The following is a 17,500-nucleotide window of genomic DNA, read 5'->3' as shown; positions in this document are numbered from 1 at the left end:
TATACCTTATATGTGTGTATGTATATGTGTACCTTTGTATGTGTGGGTACTGTATGTGTATACTGTATGTGTGTATGTATGTATGTACTCTGTGTGTACCTTTATATCTGTGTACGTGTGTGTCTACTGAATGTGTGTACGTATCTGTATACGAATGTGTCTTCTGTTTGCGTGTACATACGTGTGTACTGTATGTGTGTACTATACGTGTGTACGTATGTGTGTGTACTATATGCGTGTGTACTTTATGACAGAGTATTTGTCCTTACCAAGCTTCCCTCTTCAATTTGGAGTTAAGTTAAATATGATGTTGCACAATTCCAACGTTTCAGCACTCCCGTGAACGCCTCACCTGTACTATGCCTGGTGGACAGCGCTAATTAGCCGTGCAACTTCGTTACGTTTGGCCGACATGTGGACGTTAAATACGCCTGCCAGAGGAAATAAAGCTACTTCCTGTTTATCTGGCATATTTCAATTCATTCCCATTCTTGTTGACTTCTTGGAGTGTGTTGTCTTCCTGTGTCCATATCACACGTATGATCGCTTGTTATTACGCCCGGTATCATCAAGTGTAAAGGTCGACTCTGCTTAGGATTGCATTTGTGTTTTGAACCCTGTTGATGATCCTTTTTTTTAATATGTGTTGCATCTTGATGAATAAATCAATAGAAATCATAGTTAATACCTGTGATTGGTATCACTATCGGTATTGGTATCGGCCCATCTCACTCAAGGATGGTGGGAATCGGCAGAATAAAACCCTGAAGGGAACATCCTTAACGTCTTTATCACTCACTACTGTCTAATTACACCCCAATAGAGCTTAAATGCTTCCTGTTCAGTGCAAAATAAGTGTCAAAATAAAAGTGTGGGAGTATTAACGTGGCTTCTACCCTGCTATTTTGTTTTTTCTGCTCTTGTCTCCGCTTGTTTCCCATGCCTTCCATACGTGTGAGGAAGCGCTGTTATGTTCAGTGCAAAATAAGTGTCAAAATAAAAGCGTGGGAGTATTAACATGGCTTCTACCCCACTATTTTGTTTTTTCTGCTCTCGTCTCAGCTTTTTCCCCCATGCCTTCCATACGTGTGAGGAAGCGCTGTTATGTTCAGTGCAAAATAAGTGTCAAAATAAAAGCGTGGGAGTATTAACATGGCTTCTACCCAACTATTTAGTTTTTTCTTCTCTTGTCTCAGCTTTTTTCCCCATGCCTTCCATACATGTGAGGAAGCGCTGTTATGTTTAGTGCAAAATAAGTGTCAAAATAAAAGCGCGGGAGTATTAACATGGCTTCTACCCCACTATTTTGTTTTTTCTGCTCTTGTCTCCGCTTTTTCCCCCCATGCCTTCCATACGTGTGAAAAAGCGCTGTTATGTTCAGTGCAAAATAAGTGTCAAAATAAAAGCGTGGGAGTATTAACATGGCTTCTACCCCACTATTTTATTTTTTTCTGCTCTTGTCTCAGCTTTTTTTCCCCATGCCTTCCATTTGTGTGAGAGGAAGCCCTGTTATGTTCAGTGCAAAATAAAAGCACGGGAGTATTAACATGGCTTCTACCCCACTATTTTGTTTTTTCTTTTCTGGTCTCAGCTTTTTTCCCCCATGCCTTCCATACGTGTGAGGAAGCGCTGTTATGTTCAGTGCAAAATAAGTGTCATAATAAAAGCGTGGGAGTATTAACATGGCTTCTACCCCACTATTTTGTTTTTACTGCTCTTGTCTCAGCTTTTTTCCCCCATGCCTTCCATACGTGTGAGGAAGCGCTGTTATGTTTAGTGCAAAATAAGTGTCAAAATAAAAGTGTGGGAGTATTAACATGGCTTCTACCCAACTATTTAGTTTTTTCTTCTCGTCTCAGCTTTTTTTCCCATGCCTTCCATACGTGTGAGAAAGCGCTGTTATGTTCAGTGCAAAATAAGTGTCAAAATAAAAGCGCGGGAGTATTAACATGGCTTCTACCCCACTATTTAGTTTTTTCTTCTCTTGTCTCAGCTTTTTTTCCCATGCCTTCCATACGTGTGAGGAAGCGCTGTTATGTTTAGTGCAAAATAAGTGTCAAAATAAAAGCGTGGGAGTATTAACATGGCTTCTACCCAACTATTTAGTTTTTTCTTCTCGTCTCAGCTTTTTTTCCCATGCCTTCCATACGTGTGAGAAAGCGCTGTTATGTTCAGTGCAAAATAAGTGTCAAAATAAAAGCGCGGGAGTATTAACATGGCTTCTACCCCACTATTTAGTTTTTTCTTCTCTTGTCTCAGCTTTTTTTCCCATGCCTTCCATACGTGTGAGAAAGCGCTGTTATGTTTAGTGCAAAATAAGTGTCAAAATAAAAGCGTGGGAGTATTAACATGGCTTCTACCCTACTATTTAGTTTTTTCTTCTCTTGTCTCAGCTTTTTTTCCCATGCCTTCCATACGTGTGAGGAAGCGCTGTTATGTTCAGTGCAAAATAAATGTCAAAATAAAAGCGTGGGAGTATTAACACGGCTTCTACCCTACTATTTAGTTTTTTCTTCTCTTGTCTCAGCTTTTTTTCCCATGCCTTCCATACGTGTGAGGAAGCGCTGTTATGTTCAGTGCAAAAAAAGTGTCAAAATAAAAGCATGGGAGTATTAACATGGCTTCTACCCCGCTATTTTGCTTTTTCTGTTCTTGTCTCCGCTTGTTTCCCATGCCTTCCATACGTGTGAGGAAGCGCTGTTATGTTCAGTGCAAAATAAGTGTCAAAATAAAAGCGTGGGAGTATTAACATGTCTTCTACCCCACTATTTTGTTTTTTCTGCTCTTGTCTCAGCTTTTTTTCCCATGCCTTCCATACGTGTGAGGAAGCGCTGTTATGTTCAGTGCAAAATAAGTGTCAAAATAAAAGCGTGGGAGTATTAACATGGCTTCTACCCCACTATTTTGTTTTTTCTGCTCTCGTCTCAGCTTTTTCCCCCATGCCTTCCATACGTGTGAGGAAGCGCTGTTATGTTCAGTGCAAAATAAGTGTCAAAATAAAAGCTTGGGAGTATTAACATGGCTTCTACCCAACTATTTAGTTTTTTCTTCTCTTGTCTCAGCTTTTTTTCCCATGCCTTCCATACGTGTGAGGAAGCGCTGTTATGTTCAGTGCAAAATAAGTGTCAAAATAAAAGCGTGGGAGTATTAACATGGCTTCTACCCCACTATTTTGTTTTTTCTGCTCTTGTCTCAGCTTTTTTTCCCATGCCTTCCATACGTGTGAAGATGCGCTGTTATGTTCAGTGCAAAATAAGTGTCAAAATAAAAGCGTGGGAGTATTAACATGGCTTCTACCCAACTATTTAGTTTTTTTTCTCTTGTCTCAGCTTTTTTTCCCATGCCTTCCATACGTGTGAGAAAGCGCTGTTATGTTTAGTGCAAAATAAGTGTCAAAATAAAAGCGTGGGAGCATTAACATGGCTTCTACCCTACTATTTAGTTTTTTCTTCTCTTGTCTCAGCTTTTTTTCCCATGCCTTCCATACGTGTGAGGAAGCGCTGTTATGTTCAGTGCAAAATAAATGTCAAAATAAAAGCGTGGGAGTATTAACACGGCTTCTACCCTACTATTTAGTTTTTTCTTCTCTTGTCTCAGCTTTTTTTCCCATGCCTTCCATACGTGTGAGGAAGCGCTGTTATGTTCAGTGCAAAAAAAGTGTCAAAATAAAAGCATGGGAGTATTAACATGGCTTCTACCCCGCTATTTTGCTTTTTCTGTTCTTGTCTCCGCTTGTTTCCCATGCCTTCCATACGTGTGAGGAAGCGCTGTTATGTTCAGTGCAAAATAAGTGTCAAAATAAAAGCGTGGGAGTATTAACATGGCTTCTACCCCACTATTTTGTTTTTTCTGCTCTTGTCTCAGCTTTTTTTCCCATGCCTTCCATACGTGTGAGGAAGCGCTGTTATGTTCAGTGCAAAATAAGTGTCAAAATAAAAGCGTGGGAGTATTAACATGGCTTCTACCCCACTATTTTGTTGTTTCTGCTCTTGTCTCAGCTTTTTTTCCCCATGCCTTCCATACGTGTGAGGAAGCGCTGTTATGTTCAGTGCAAAATAAAAGCACGGGAGTATTAACATGGCTTCTACCCCACTATTTTGTTTTTCTGCTCTTGTCTTAGCTTTTTTCCCATGCCTTCCATACGTGTGAGGAAGCGCTGTTATGTTCAGTGCAAAATAAGTGTCAAAATAAAAGCGTGGGAGTATTAACATGGCTTCTACCCTACTATTTAGTTTTTTCTTCTCTTGTATCAGCTTTTTTTCCCATGCCTTCCATACGTGTGAGGAAGCGCTGTTATGTTCAGTGCAAAATAAGTGTCAAAATAAAAGCGCGGGAGTATTAACATGGCTTCTACCCCACTATTTTGTTTTTTTCTGCTCTTGTCTCAGCTTTTTTCCCCCATGCCTTCCATACGTGTGAGGAAGCGCTGTTATGTTCAGTGCAAAATAAAAGCACGGGAGTATTAACATAGCTTCTACCCCACTATTTTGTTTTTTCTGCTCTTGTCTCCGCTTTTTTTCCCATGCCTTCCATACGTGTGAGGAAGCGCTGTTATGTTCAGTGCAAAATAAGTGTCAAAATAAAAGCGCGGGAGTATTAACATGGCTTCTACCCCACTATTTAGTTTTTTCTGCTCTTGTCTCCACTTTTTTCCCATTCCTTCCATACGTGTGAGGAAGCGCTGTTATGTTCAGTGCAAAATAAGTGCCAAAATAAAAGTGTGGGAGTATTAACATGGCTTCTACCCAACTATTTGGTTTTTTCTTCTCTTGTCTCAGCTTTTTTTCCCATGCCTTCCATACGTGTGAGAAAGCGCTGTTATGTTCAGTGCAAAATAAGTGTCAAAATAAAAGCGCGGGAGTATTAACATGGCTTCTACCCCACTATTTTGTTTTTTTCTGCTCTTGTCTCAGCTTTTTCCCCCATGCCTTCCATACGTGTGAGGAAGCGCTGTTATGTTCAGTACAAAATAAGTGTCAAAATAAAAGCGCGGGAGTATTAACATGGCTTCTACCCCACTATTTTGTTTTTTCTGCTCTTGTCTCCACTTTTTTCCCATTCCTTTCATACGTGTGAGGAAGCGCTGTTATGTTCAGTGCAAAATAAGTGTCAAAATAAAAGTGTGGGAGTATTAACATGGCTTCTACCCAACTATTTGTTTTTTTCTTCTCTTGTCTCAGCTTTTTTTCCCCATGCCTTCCATACGTGTGAGAAAGCGCTGTTATGTTCAGTGCAAAATAAGTGTCAAAATAAAAGCGTGGGAGTATTAACATGGCTTCTACCCTACTATTTAGTTTTTTCTTCTCTTGTCTCAGCTTTTTTTCCCCATGCCTTCCATACGTGTGAGGAAGCGCTGTTATGTTCAGTGCAAAATAAGTGTCAAAATAAAAGCGTGGGAGTATTAACATGGCTTCTACCCCACTATTTTGTTTTTTCTGCTCTTGTCTCAGCTTTTTTTCCCCATGCCTTCCATACGTGTGAGGAAGCGCTGTTATGTTCAGTGCAAAATAAGTGTCAAAATAAAAGCGTGGGAGTATTAACACAGCTTCTACCCTACTATTTAGTTTTTTCTTCTCTTGTCTCAGCTTTTTTTCCCATGCCTTCCATACGTGTGAGGAAGCGCTGTTATGTTCAGTGCAAAATAAGTGTCAAAATAAAAGCGTGGGAGTATTAACACGGCTTCTACCGTACTATTTAGTTTTTTCTTCTCTTGTCTCAGCTTTTTTTCCCATGCCTTCCATACGTGTGAGGAAGCGCTGTTATGTTCAGTGCAAAAAAAGTGTCAAAATAAAAGCATGGGAGTATTAACATGGCTTCTACCCCGCTATTTTGCTTTTTCTGTTCTTGTCTCCGCTTTTTTCCCATGCCTTCCATACGTGTGAGGAAGCGCTGTTATGTTCAGTGCAAAATAAGTGTCAAAATAAAAGCGTGGGAGTATTAACATGGCTTCTACCCTACTATTTAGTTTTTTTCTTCTCTCGTCTCAGCTTTTTTTCCCCATGCCTTCCATACGTGTGAGGAAGCGCTGTTATGTTCAATGCAAAATAAGTGTCAAAATAAAAGCGTGGGAGTATTAACATGGCTTCTACCCTACTATTTTGTTTTTTCTTCTCTTGTCTCAGCTTTTTTTCCCATGCCTTCCATACGTGTGAGGAAGCGCTGTTATGTTCAGTGCAAAAAAAGTGTCAAAATAAAAGCATGGGAGTATTAACATGGCTTCTACCCCGCTATTTTGCTTTTTCTGTTCTTGTCTCCGCTTTTTTCCCATTCCTTCCATACGTATGAGGAAGCGCTGTTATGTTCAGTGCAAAATAAGTGTCAAAATAAAAGCGTGGGAGTATTAACATGGCTTCTACCCAACTATTTAGTTTTTTCTTCTCTTGTCTCAGCTTTTTTTCCCATGCCTTCCATACGTGTGAGGAAGCGCTGTTATGTTCAGTGCAAAATAAGTGTCAAAATAAAAGCGTGGGAGTATTAACATGGCTTCTACCCTACTATTTAGTTTTTTTCTTCTCTCGTCTCAGCTTTTTTTCCCATGCCTTCCATACGTGTGAGGAAGCGCTGTTATGTTCAGTGCAAAATAAGTGTCAAAATAAAAGCGTGGGAGTATTAACATGGCTTCTACCCTACTATTTTGTTTTTTCTTCTCTTGTCTCAGCTTTTTTTCCCATGCCTTCCATACGTGTGAGGAAGCGCTGTTATGTTCAGTTCAAAAAAAGTGTCAAAATAAAAGCATGGGAGTATTAACATGGCTTCTACCCCGCTATTTTGCTTTTTCTGTTCTTGTCTCCGCTTTTTTCCCATTCCTTCCATACGTATGAGGAAGCGCTGTTATGTTCAGTGCAAAATAAGTGTCAAAATAAAAGCGTGGGAGTATTAACATGGCTTCTACCCAACTATTTAGTTTTTTTTTTCTCTTGTCTCAGCTTTTTTTCCCATGCCTTCCATACGTGTGAGGAAGCGCTGTTATGTTTAGTGCAAAATAAGTGTCAAAATAAAAGCGTGGGAGTATTAACACGGCTTCTACCGTACTATTTAGTTTTTTCTTCTCTTGTCTCAGCTTTTTTTCCCATGCCTTCCATACGTGTGAGGAAGCGCTGTTATGTTCAGTGCAAAAAAAGTGTCAAAATAAAAGCATGGGAGTATTAACATGGCTTCTACCCCGCTATTTTGTTTTTTCTTCTCTTGTCTCAGCTTTTTTTCCCATGCCTTCCATACGTGTGAGGAAGCGCTGTTATGTTCAGTGCAAAAAAAGTGTCAAAATAAAAGCATGGGAGTATTAACATGGCTTCTACCCCGCTATTTTGCTTTTTCTGTTCTTGTCTCCGCTTTTTTCCCATTCCTTCCATACGTATGAGGAAGCGCTGTTATGTTCAGTGCAAAATAAGTGTCAAAATAAAAGCGTGGGAGTATTAACATGGCTTCTACCCAACTATTTAGTTTTTTCTTCTCTTGTCTCAGCTTTTTTTCCCATGCCTTCCATACGTGTGAGGAAGCGCTGTTATGTTCAGTGCAAAATAAGTGTCAAAATAAAAGCGTGGGAGTATTAACATGGCTTCTACCCTACTATTTAGTTTTTTTCTTCTCTCGTCTCAGCTTTTTTTCCCATGCCTTCCATACGTGTGAGGAAGCGCTGTTATGTTCAGTGCAAAATAAGTGTCAAAATAAAAGCGTGGGAGTATTAACATGGCTTCTACCCTACTATTTTGTTTTTTCTTCTCTTGTCTCAGCTTTTTTTCCCATGCCTTCCATACGTGTGAGGAAGCGCTGTTATGTTCAGTTCAAAAAAAGTGTCAAAATAAAAGCATGGGAGTATTAACATGGCTTCTACCCCGCTATTTTGCTTTTTCTGTTCTTGTCTCCGCTTTTTTCCCATTCCTTCCATACGTATGAGGAAGCGCTGTTATGTTCAGTGCAAAATAAGTGTCAAAATAAAAGCGTGGGAGTATTAACATGGCTTCTACCCAACTATTTAGTTGTTTTTTTCTCTTGTCTCAGCTTTTTTTCCCATGCCTTCCATACGTGTGAGGAAGCGCTGTTATGTTTAGTGCAAAATAAGTGTCAAAATAAAAGCGTGGGAGTATTAACATGGCTTCTACCCAACTATTTAGTTTTTTCTTCTCTTGTCTCAGCTTTTTTTCCCATGCCTTCCATACGTGTGAGGAAGCGCTGTTATGTTCAGTGCAAAATAAGTGTCAAAATAAAAGCGTGGGAGTATTAACATGGCTTCTACCCCACTATTTTGTTTTTTCTGCTCTTGTCTCAGCTTTTTTTCCCATGCCTTCCATACGTGTGAAGATGCGCTGTTATGTTCAGTGCAAAATAAGTGTCAAAATAAAAGCGTGGGAGTATTAACATGGCTTCTACCCAACTATTTAGTTTTTTTTCTCTTGTCTCAGCTTTTTTTCCCATGCCTTCCATACGTGTGAGAAAGCGCTGTTATGTTTAGTGCAAAATAAGTGTCAAAATAAAAGCGTGGGAGTATTAACATGGCTTCTACCCTACTATTTAGTTTTTTCTTCTCTTGTCTGAGCTTTTTTTCCCATGCCTTCCATACGTGTGAGGAAGCGCTGTTATGTTCAGTACAAAATAAGTGTCAAGATAAAAGCGCGGGAGTATTAACATGGCTTCTACCCCACTATTTTGTTTTTTCTGCTCTTGTCTCCACTTTTTTCTCATTCCTTCCATACGTGTGAGGAAGCGCTGTTATGTTCAGTGCAAAATAAGTGTCAAAATAAAAGTGTGGGAGCATTAACATGGCTTCTACCCAACTATTTGTTTTTTTCTTCTCTTGTCTCAGCTTTTTTTCCCCATGCCTTCCATACGTGTGAGAAAGCGCTGTTATGTTCAGTGCAAAATAAGTGTCAAAATAAAAGCGTGGGAGTATTAACATGGCTTCTACCCAACTATTTAGTTTTTTCTTCTCTTGTCTCAGCTTTTTTTCCCATGCCTTCCATACGTGTGAGGAAGCGCTGTTATGTTCAGTGCAAAATAAGTGTCAAAATAAAAGCGTGGGAGTATTAACATGGCTTCTACCCCACTATTTTGTTTTTTCTGCTCTTGTCTCAGCTTTTTTTCCCATGCCTTCCATACGCGTGAAGATGCGCTGTTATGTTCAGTGCAAAATAAGTGTCAAAATAAAAGCGTGGGAGTATTAACATGGCTTCTACCCTACTATTTAGTTTTTTCTTCTCTTGTCTCAGATTTTTTTCCCATGCCTTCCATACGTGTGAGGAAGCGCTGTTATGTTCAGTGCAAAATAAGTGTCAAAATAAAAGCTTGGGAGTATTAACATGGCTTCTACCCTACTATTTAGTTTTTTCTTCTCTTGTCTCAGCTTTTTTTCCCATGCCTTCCGTACGTGTGAGAAAGCGCTGCTATGTTCAGTGCAAAATAAGTGTCAAAATAAAAGCGTGGGAGTATTAACATGGCTTCTACCCCACTATTTTGTTTTTTCTGCTCTTGTCTCAGCTTTTTTTCCCCATGCCTTCCATACGTGTGAGGAAGCGCTGCTATGTTCAGTGCAAAATAAGTGTCAAAATAAAAGCGTGGGAGTATTAACATGGCTTCTACCCCACTATTTTGTTTTTTCTGCTCTTGTCTCAGCTTTTTTTCCCCATGCCTTCCATACGTGTGAGGAAGCGCTGCTATGTTCAGTGCAAAATAAGTGTCAAAATAAAAGCGTGGGAGTATTAACATGGCTTCTACCCCACTATTTAGTTAAGCGCGACACTATTTATAAACAACACTACAGTGAGTTGAATCAGTGTTGTTATTATTCATGGCTCTTTAAAAACCTTTGACCTTGTGATTTTTTGACATAATGGGCCAAGTGAAAAAGAAAGAAGTCGACAACAACAAAAAAAAGTGGAAGTGAAATTGAGGAAGTTGTTGTGTGAGGCGAGTGCGAGAGTTTCCACTGGCACATGTCAACAACACCCGGTGAGCAACCACCTCGTCCACGCCGAAGAGTAAGAATTTGATGCGTCGGCACTTTTGTCAAACGTTACTTTGTTGTACTCGTCGTCACTTTAACGTGTTTACGTGTATTAGAGAGTAGTCAGTGTACAGCTTGTACACCAGCCACTGACAATGATGATTATGTACTGTAGTAGCACAGGGGTTCTTAAGTTGGAGTTAGTTACAGTTTCAATATGATACATCACATCTTGTACGTATTTTTGTTTAAAAAAAAAAACATGTCCGAAAAGGAGTAGGAAGAAGCACAGCTTATTTAAACCTACCCACTTTTCTACTTTGCAGAAATGACTAACACACATGTTCACTTCCTGTCCATTTGTACACAGTTCACATCAATTCCTTCTAAACTCAACAGTTCTCTTTAAAAAGAGTTTAATCATTTATGAAGTAATTCTTCTTCTTTATTTATATAACCCAATACAAACAACCTTCCCTAGTCATGGAGAAGGAAAAAAATAAATAATTCAACCAGCACAAAAGGTCAACAAACATGGTCACACATAACTCAGCCTGCTCACTGAACTTTGTGGATATTAATAAAACAAAACAAAAAAAACTGTTAAAAAAAAAAATCTAAATTGCAAGGCATGATGGGAAAAATGCAAAACACTCCACACTTGTCCATGTTTGACTTTTAGATGCTTTTTAGATAAAGTTAAAGTTAAAGTACCAATGATTGTCACACACACACTAGGTGTGGCGAAATTATTCTCTGCATTTGACCCATCACCCTTGATCACCCCCTGGGAGGTGAGGGGAGCAGTGGGCAGCAGCGGTGGCCGCGCCCGGGAATCATTTTGTGGTGATTTAACCCCCAATTGCAACCCTTGATGCTGAGTGCCAAGCAGGGAGGTAATGGGTCCCATTTTTATAGTCTTTGGTATGACTCGGCCGGGGTTTGAACTCACAACCTACCGATCTCAGGGCGGACACTCTAACCACTAGGCCACTGAGTAGGTAGATGAGTAGTAGTAGATGACTTTAGACGCAGTTTTCTACCCAATAGGAACCGTTCCAGTATCAAAACGTTCGTCTCGACCAGGAAACGTGAGCTCCCCATAATAAAAATAAAACAAAAATCCCAGAATTCTCAGTTTCCCGGGTGATTTTTTCCCCTTAGAATACGAATGGGCCATTTTTCGAACTTGCACAATTCCCACATTCCTCAACCGATTCGAACCGTTCCGCCATCCACACAATCCACTCACCTCGGACAATGAAACTACCATTTTACAAGTTCTAAATAATTCCAGGAATTCCCTGAATTCCCGGTTCCCAAGAGCCCTATTTTCCTGGAAAGTCCAGATTTTTAAACCGTTTTTGCCCATTCCACCTTCAAAACATTCTTCTGAATCGGGACAACAAAATTACCATTTTTCTGTTCGTACAAATTCACAGTTTTCCCGAAATTCCCAGGAATTCCGAAATGCCTATTTAAATTCAAACTGTTACTACGTCAACATTTTTTAATCGTTTCGAAAAATTCCAACACCAACCCATTCATATCATCTGCGACAATTGTTGTATTATTTTTTTCAAAAATTCCCGTTTTTCCCGAAATTCCAGGAATTCCGAAATACCAATTTAAATTCAAACTGTTACTACGTCAACATTTTTCAATCGTTTTGAAAAATTCCAACACCAACCCATTCATATCATCTACGACAATTGTTGTATTATTTTGTTTTTAATTCCTGTTTTTCATGAAATTCCAGGAATTCCGAAATATCAATTTAAATTCAAACTGTTAATACGTCAACATTTTTCAACCGTTTTATATCATCTTCAACAATAGTTTTATTTAATTTTTTTAATTCCCGTTTTTCCCTAAATTCCAGGAATCCCGAAAAACCTATTTAAATTCAAACTGTTACTACGTCAAAAATGTTCAATCATTTTGAAAAATTCCAACACCAACCCATTCATGTCATCTACAAAAATTGTTGTATTATTTTTTTCAAAAATTCCCGAAATTCCAGGAAATCTGAAATACCTATCTAAATTCAAACTGTTACTACGTCAACATTTTTCAACCGTTTCATATCATCTTCAACAATTGTTTTATTTTATTTTTTTAATTACAGTTTTTCCCCAAATTCCAGGAATTCCGAAATACCAATTTAAATTCAAACTGTTACTACGTCTACATTTTTCAACCGTTTCATATCATCTTCAATGATTGTTTTATTTTTAATTTTTTAATTTCCGTTTTTCCCTAAATTCCAGGAATTCCGAAAAACCTATTTAAATTCAAACTGTTACTATGTCAACATTTTTCAACCGTTTTGAAAAATTCCAACACCAACCCATTCATATCATCTGCGACAATTTTTCAAAAATTCCCGTTTTTCCCGAAATTCCGAAATACCAATTTAAATTCAAACTGTTACTACGTCAACATTTTTCAACCGTTTCATATCATCTTCAACAATAGTTTTATTTTATCTTTTTGATTCCCGTTTTTCCCTAAATTCCAGGAATCCCGAAAAGCCTATTTAAATTCAAACTGTTACTACGTCAACATTTTTCAATAATTTTGAAAACTTCCAACACCAACCCATTCATGTAATCTACAAAAATTGTTGAATTATTTTTTTCAAAAATTCCCGAAATTCCAGGAATTCTGAAATACCTATTTAAATTCAAACTGTTACTACGTCAACATTTTTCAACCATTTCATATAATCTTCAACAATAGTTTTATTTTATTTTTTTTATTCCTGTTTTTCCCTAAACTCCAGGAATTCCGAAAAGCCTATTTAAATTCAAACTGTTACTAAGTCAACATTTTTCAATAATTTTGAAAACTTCCAACACCAACCCATTCATCTCATCTACAAAAATTGTTTTTTTGTTTTTTTTAATTCCCGAAATTCCAGGAATTCTGAAATACTTATTTAAATTCAAACTGTTACTACGTCAACATTTTTCAACCGTTTCATATCATATTCAACAATTGTTGTATTTTTTTTTTATTACAGTTTTTCCCTAAATTCCAGGAATTCCGAAATACCAATTTAAATTCAAACTGTTACTACATCAACATTTTTCAATCATTTAAAAAAATTCCAACACCAACCCATTCCTGTCATCTACGAAAATTGTTGTATTATTTTTTTCGAAAATTCCCGTTTTTCCTGAAATTCCAGGAATTCCGAAATACCTATTTAAATTCAAACTGGTACTACGTCAACATTTTTCAACCCTTTTGAAAAATTCCAACACCAACCCATTCATATCATCTGCGACAATTGTTGTATTATTTTTTTTTTTTAATTCTCGTTTTTCCCGAAATTCCAGGAATTCTGAAATACCAATTTAAATTCAACTGTTACTACGTCAACATTTTTCAACCATTTCATATCATCTACAACAATTCTTGTATTTTTTTTTTAAATTCACGTTTTTCTCTAAATTCTAGGAATTCCGAAAAAAATATTTAAATTCAAACTGTTATTACCTCACCATTTATATTGTAGCGTCCCGGAAGAGTTAGTGCTGCAAGGGGTTCTGGGTATTTGTTCTGTTGTGTTTATGTTGTGTTACGGAGCGGATGTTCTCACGAAATGTGTTTGTCATTCTTGTTTGGTGTGGGTTCACAGTGTGGCGCATATTTGTAACAGTGTTAAAGTTGTTTATACGGCCACCCTCAGTGTGACCTATACGGCTGTTGACCAAGTATGGCTTGCATTCACTTGTGTGTGTGAAAACCCAAAGATGTTATGTGACTGGGCCGGCACGCAAAGGCAGTGCCTTTAAGGGACGCCCCTAATATTGTTGTCTGCGTGGAAATCGGGAGAATGGTTGCCCCGGGAGATTTTCGGGAGGGGACTGAAATTCGGGAGTCTCCCGGGAAAATCGGGAGGGTTGGCAATCAATCAATCAATCCGCTCTCTCTGTCTCTGCCGCACACCTTCACAATTTGTTTTGTTTTTAACCCCTTCTTAACCCTGGACCTACATTGAAAATACACGCAACCCTGACTCAAAATGCCGGACATTTGAGGCATTTAAGAAACCCCGCCCGGACAGCCCCGCAAAAGAGGACATGTCCGGGGTAAAGAGGACGTATGGTCAGTCTAACAAACCTGTGCCAAGTACCAAAATATATCACTCTGAGGTGTGTACCTAAAGAAAAAAAGTGTTAATGTTAGAATGCTACCCATTGCACTTTGCGCCTCACATTCCTTCTAGACTTTGTTCCGGCTACAAGCAAACTGTCAGCGGAGATGATTTGTTGGTCCAATTAAAGAGTTGTGCGTTTGTGCAGCCAATGATGCGTTCAAGGCTGTGCTGGCAAGTCGGGAATTTCCGGTGTATTATGAACAAACCAAAAGGGCTGACAGTTGTCTGGTTTTTTTCTGTGTTTTCTCACATTTATTCATGGTTGTAGCAGAATGTGAAGAGTGGAAGTGGGTCTTTGGGCTTTTGTTTTGTGTTCACTGGGCCCCTCTTTGCCCCCCCCCTTCTTCTCTCCCCGGGGTGCTCGTTAGGTGAGGTCATTGAACGCGGCCCCGACAGCCATGGCGAGTCTAAATAGTCCCACTGATGCTTTGTAGTCGTGAGGAGACCAAAGTGAAGCTGCTCCCCTTTTTTATGAGCTTGCTTTGTGCTGAGGGAGGAGGAGTTTACACGCACACGCACACACACACACACACACACACACACACACACACACACACACACACGCACACACGCATAGTAGAACTTTATGGAGTTCTTACCGTTCAGGCCTGTAAGCACATTGAAGAAGCAATGCATCATTTATCAATGCACCTGCACTATTTGCTGATAAGGCTCACTTAGCGTGTGTGTGTGTGTGTGTGTGTGTGCGTGTGTGTGTGTGTGTGTGTGTTCTGGCAATGCGTACTTAATGGGGACATTGCTCTGTTTACACAGTCAACTTTAGGGGACCTCTGACAGTATGTGGACTAAAGAAAACAGGTCCCCTAAAGGGAAACCTTTTTAAATGATAGTCAGATCCATTCTGAAGATGCCTAAGTGATTTTTAAGCTTAGGCCCATAAAACATGTTTACTGGTTAGTTTGAGTGTGAGACTTTGCACAGCAGCCCCCTCATGGGGCTGTAGCTGGTACTGCACTCGCTCTTTTAAATGGTCCTCAGTAGTCACGAACAAATTTGTGTGAATTATATAATATAATAGTAGATTTTATTAGTAAAAAGCACTTCATATTGAGTAAACAATCTCAAAGTGCTACAGGGTATTAAAAAAAATAAAAAAATAAAAAGATAATAGAGAAATAAATGAAAATAAAAACTAGAACAGCCAAATAGCTATAACTAGTATGCATATATCTAAAAAAAAAAAAGGGCTTTTTTAAAAAAAGAAGGGCTTTTAAGCCTTTTTTAAAAGCATCCACAGTCTGTGGTGCCCTCAGGTGGTCAGGGAGAGCGTTCCACAGACTGGGAGCGGCGGAGCAGAAAGCCCGGTATCCCATTGTCCGTAGCTTTGTCCTCGGAAACGTTAGCGCCTCCACGTTGGGAACAGCGAGCATACTTGCAAGGTAGCAAAAGGTATAAAAAGCCACAAATTTAAGGTTGAAATGCTCAAAATTAGCTGAAAATGCTAGCATGCTAATGTTGACAGGATAACATAGAAATGTTAGCATTCTAAAGTTAACACGCTAGCTTTTTTAACTAATTTTGCATGCGGACTCCTCAGAGTCGTATAATTTGGTACTTGTCATATGCTAACTGTAAGCATGCTAACGTTAGTATTTCAATTCGGCTTGCACGTATCGTAGCTCATTTTTCAGACAAGTTTTGAAAAATATAATAATAATAATAATAATAATAATAATAATAATAGATTTTAGTTGTAAAAAGCACTTTAAATTGAGTAAACTATCTCAAAGTGCTACAGTGTATTAAAAAAAAAAAAAAAAAAAGATAATCAAAAATAAAAACTAGAACAGCCAAATAGCTATAACTAGTATGCATATATCTAAAAAAAAATGCTTTTTTAAAAAGAAGGGCTTTTAAGCCTTTTTTAAAAGCATCCACAGTCTGTGGTGCCCTCAGGTGGTCAGGGAGAGCGTTCCACAGACTGGGAGCGGCGGAGCAGAAAGCCCAGTCTCCCATTGTCCGTAGCTTTGTCCTCGGAAACGTTAGCGCCTCCACGTTAGCATGTTGTAATGGGAACAGCGAGCATACTTGCAAGGTAGCAAAAGATATTAAAAAGCCACACATTTAAGGTTTAAATGCTCAAAATTAGCTGAAAATGCTAGCATGCTAATGTTGACAGGATAACATAGAAATGTTAGCATTCTAAAGTTAAACACGCTAGCTTTTTTAACTAATTTTGCATGCGGACTCCTCAGAGTCGTATAATTTGGTACTTGTCATATGCTAACTGTAAACATGCTAACGTTAGTATTTCAATTCGGCTTGCACGTATCGTAGCTAATTTTTCAGACCAGTTTTGAAAATTATAATAATAATAGATTTTAGTTGTAAAAAGCACTTTAAATTGAGTAAACAATCTCAAAGTGCTACAGTGTATTAAAAAAAAAAAAGATAATCAAAAAATAAATAAAAATAAAAACTAGAACAGCCAAATCGCTATAATTTGTATGCATATATCTAAAAAAATGTTTTTTAAAAAAAGAAGGGCTTTTAAGCCTTTTTTTAAAAGCATCCACAGTCTGTGGTGCCCTCAGGTGGTCAGGGAGAGCGTTCCACAGACTGGGAGCGGCGGAGCCCGGTCTCCCATTGTTCGTAGCTTTGTCCTCGAACAAATATACAGAAAGCGTTTGTGGATTCATGAAATGACTTACCAGCCAAACATGCTGATCGCTGATATCGCCAACAGCGGTAGACTTTGGTTGGTTAACGACTCTTTGTGTTCCGTGTGGTGTTCCCAGGATGAAAATGCGGCGGCACCGGGTGTTCTTGCTGTGCACGGTGGGCCTGTGCGTCATCTCCTTCCTGCACTACTACAAGGCCCTCCACTACGTCTCCCTGCTGCGCGAGCTCTCCGCCCCCGCCCCGTACTCCAACATCAAGTCCTTCATCATGGTCTCCGGCTTGTTCTGGAGGGAGAAGGGAGCGGCAGCCACGTCGCTCAGCCCCGCCTCCCCCGAAGAAGCCCCGCCCATGCCGGCCCTCCGTCCGTCGGACGCCAAAGGCGACGCGGCGGAGGACGCGGGACCGGAGCCGGCGCCCCCTCACCCTTGGCAGAAACCAGAGGAGAACCTGCGGGTAGACGTTCCGAGTCAGGTAACTTTCGGTAATGACTTCTGGAATATTCTGGTATATTCAATCTCATTCCTGCATTTTATGTTCAGCAAGAAGAAGACCACCTACAAGCCCGGGAGCCCAGTCGCCCTCCTCGACCTGCAGGCGTTGACCAGCAGGTCGTCCTGTCGGACATTGAGCACCCGGCGGTGTCCCTGTGGGACCAAACTTCAGACCCCTTGGAGTCCATAGGAGACTTGCACACCCGCACTCACCAACTGCAAGACGACAAAACTCCGTACTTTGCGCGGACCAAAGCCGGA

At 39.4% G+C, this 17,500-nt stretch overlaps 1 protein-coding gene across 3 annotated transcripts in view; it reads left to right on the top strand.

Annotated features, from left to right (window-relative positions):
* Positions 1-17,500, top strand: part of mgat3b (beta-1,4-mannosyl-glycoprotein 4-beta-N-acetylglucosaminyltransferase b) — a 65,703-nt gene that overhangs the window by 46,232 nt on the left and 1,971 nt on the right. For 2 of the 3 annotated variants that reach the window (XM_061984227.1, XM_061984225.1), the window contains exons 2-3: positions 16,865-17,219; positions 17,288-17,500. The exon at positions 17,288-17,500 is cut by the window's right edge and continues 437 nt beyond it. In XM_061984227.1, the coding sequence (XP_061840211.1) occupies positions 16,866-17,219; positions 17,288-17,500 (567 nt within the window). In that variant the 5' untranslated portion in view covers position 16,865. Of the gene's footprint in view, positions 1-15,486; positions 16,023-16,660; positions 17,220-17,287 lie in introns of those variants that run through there. The other variant, XM_061984226.1, reaches the window with a different exon arrangement.

The sequence above is a fragment of the Nerophis lumbriciformis genome, linkage group LG25, assembly GCF_033978685.3.
Source record: "Nerophis lumbriciformis linkage group LG25, RoL_Nlum_v2.1, whole genome shotgun sequence".
NCBI lineage: Eukaryota > Metazoa > Chordata > Actinopteri > Syngnathiformes > Syngnathidae > Nerophis > Nerophis lumbriciformis.
The sequence above is the reverse complement of the archived record's forward strand: the minus strand, read 5'-3'. Positions and strand labels throughout refer to the sequence as shown.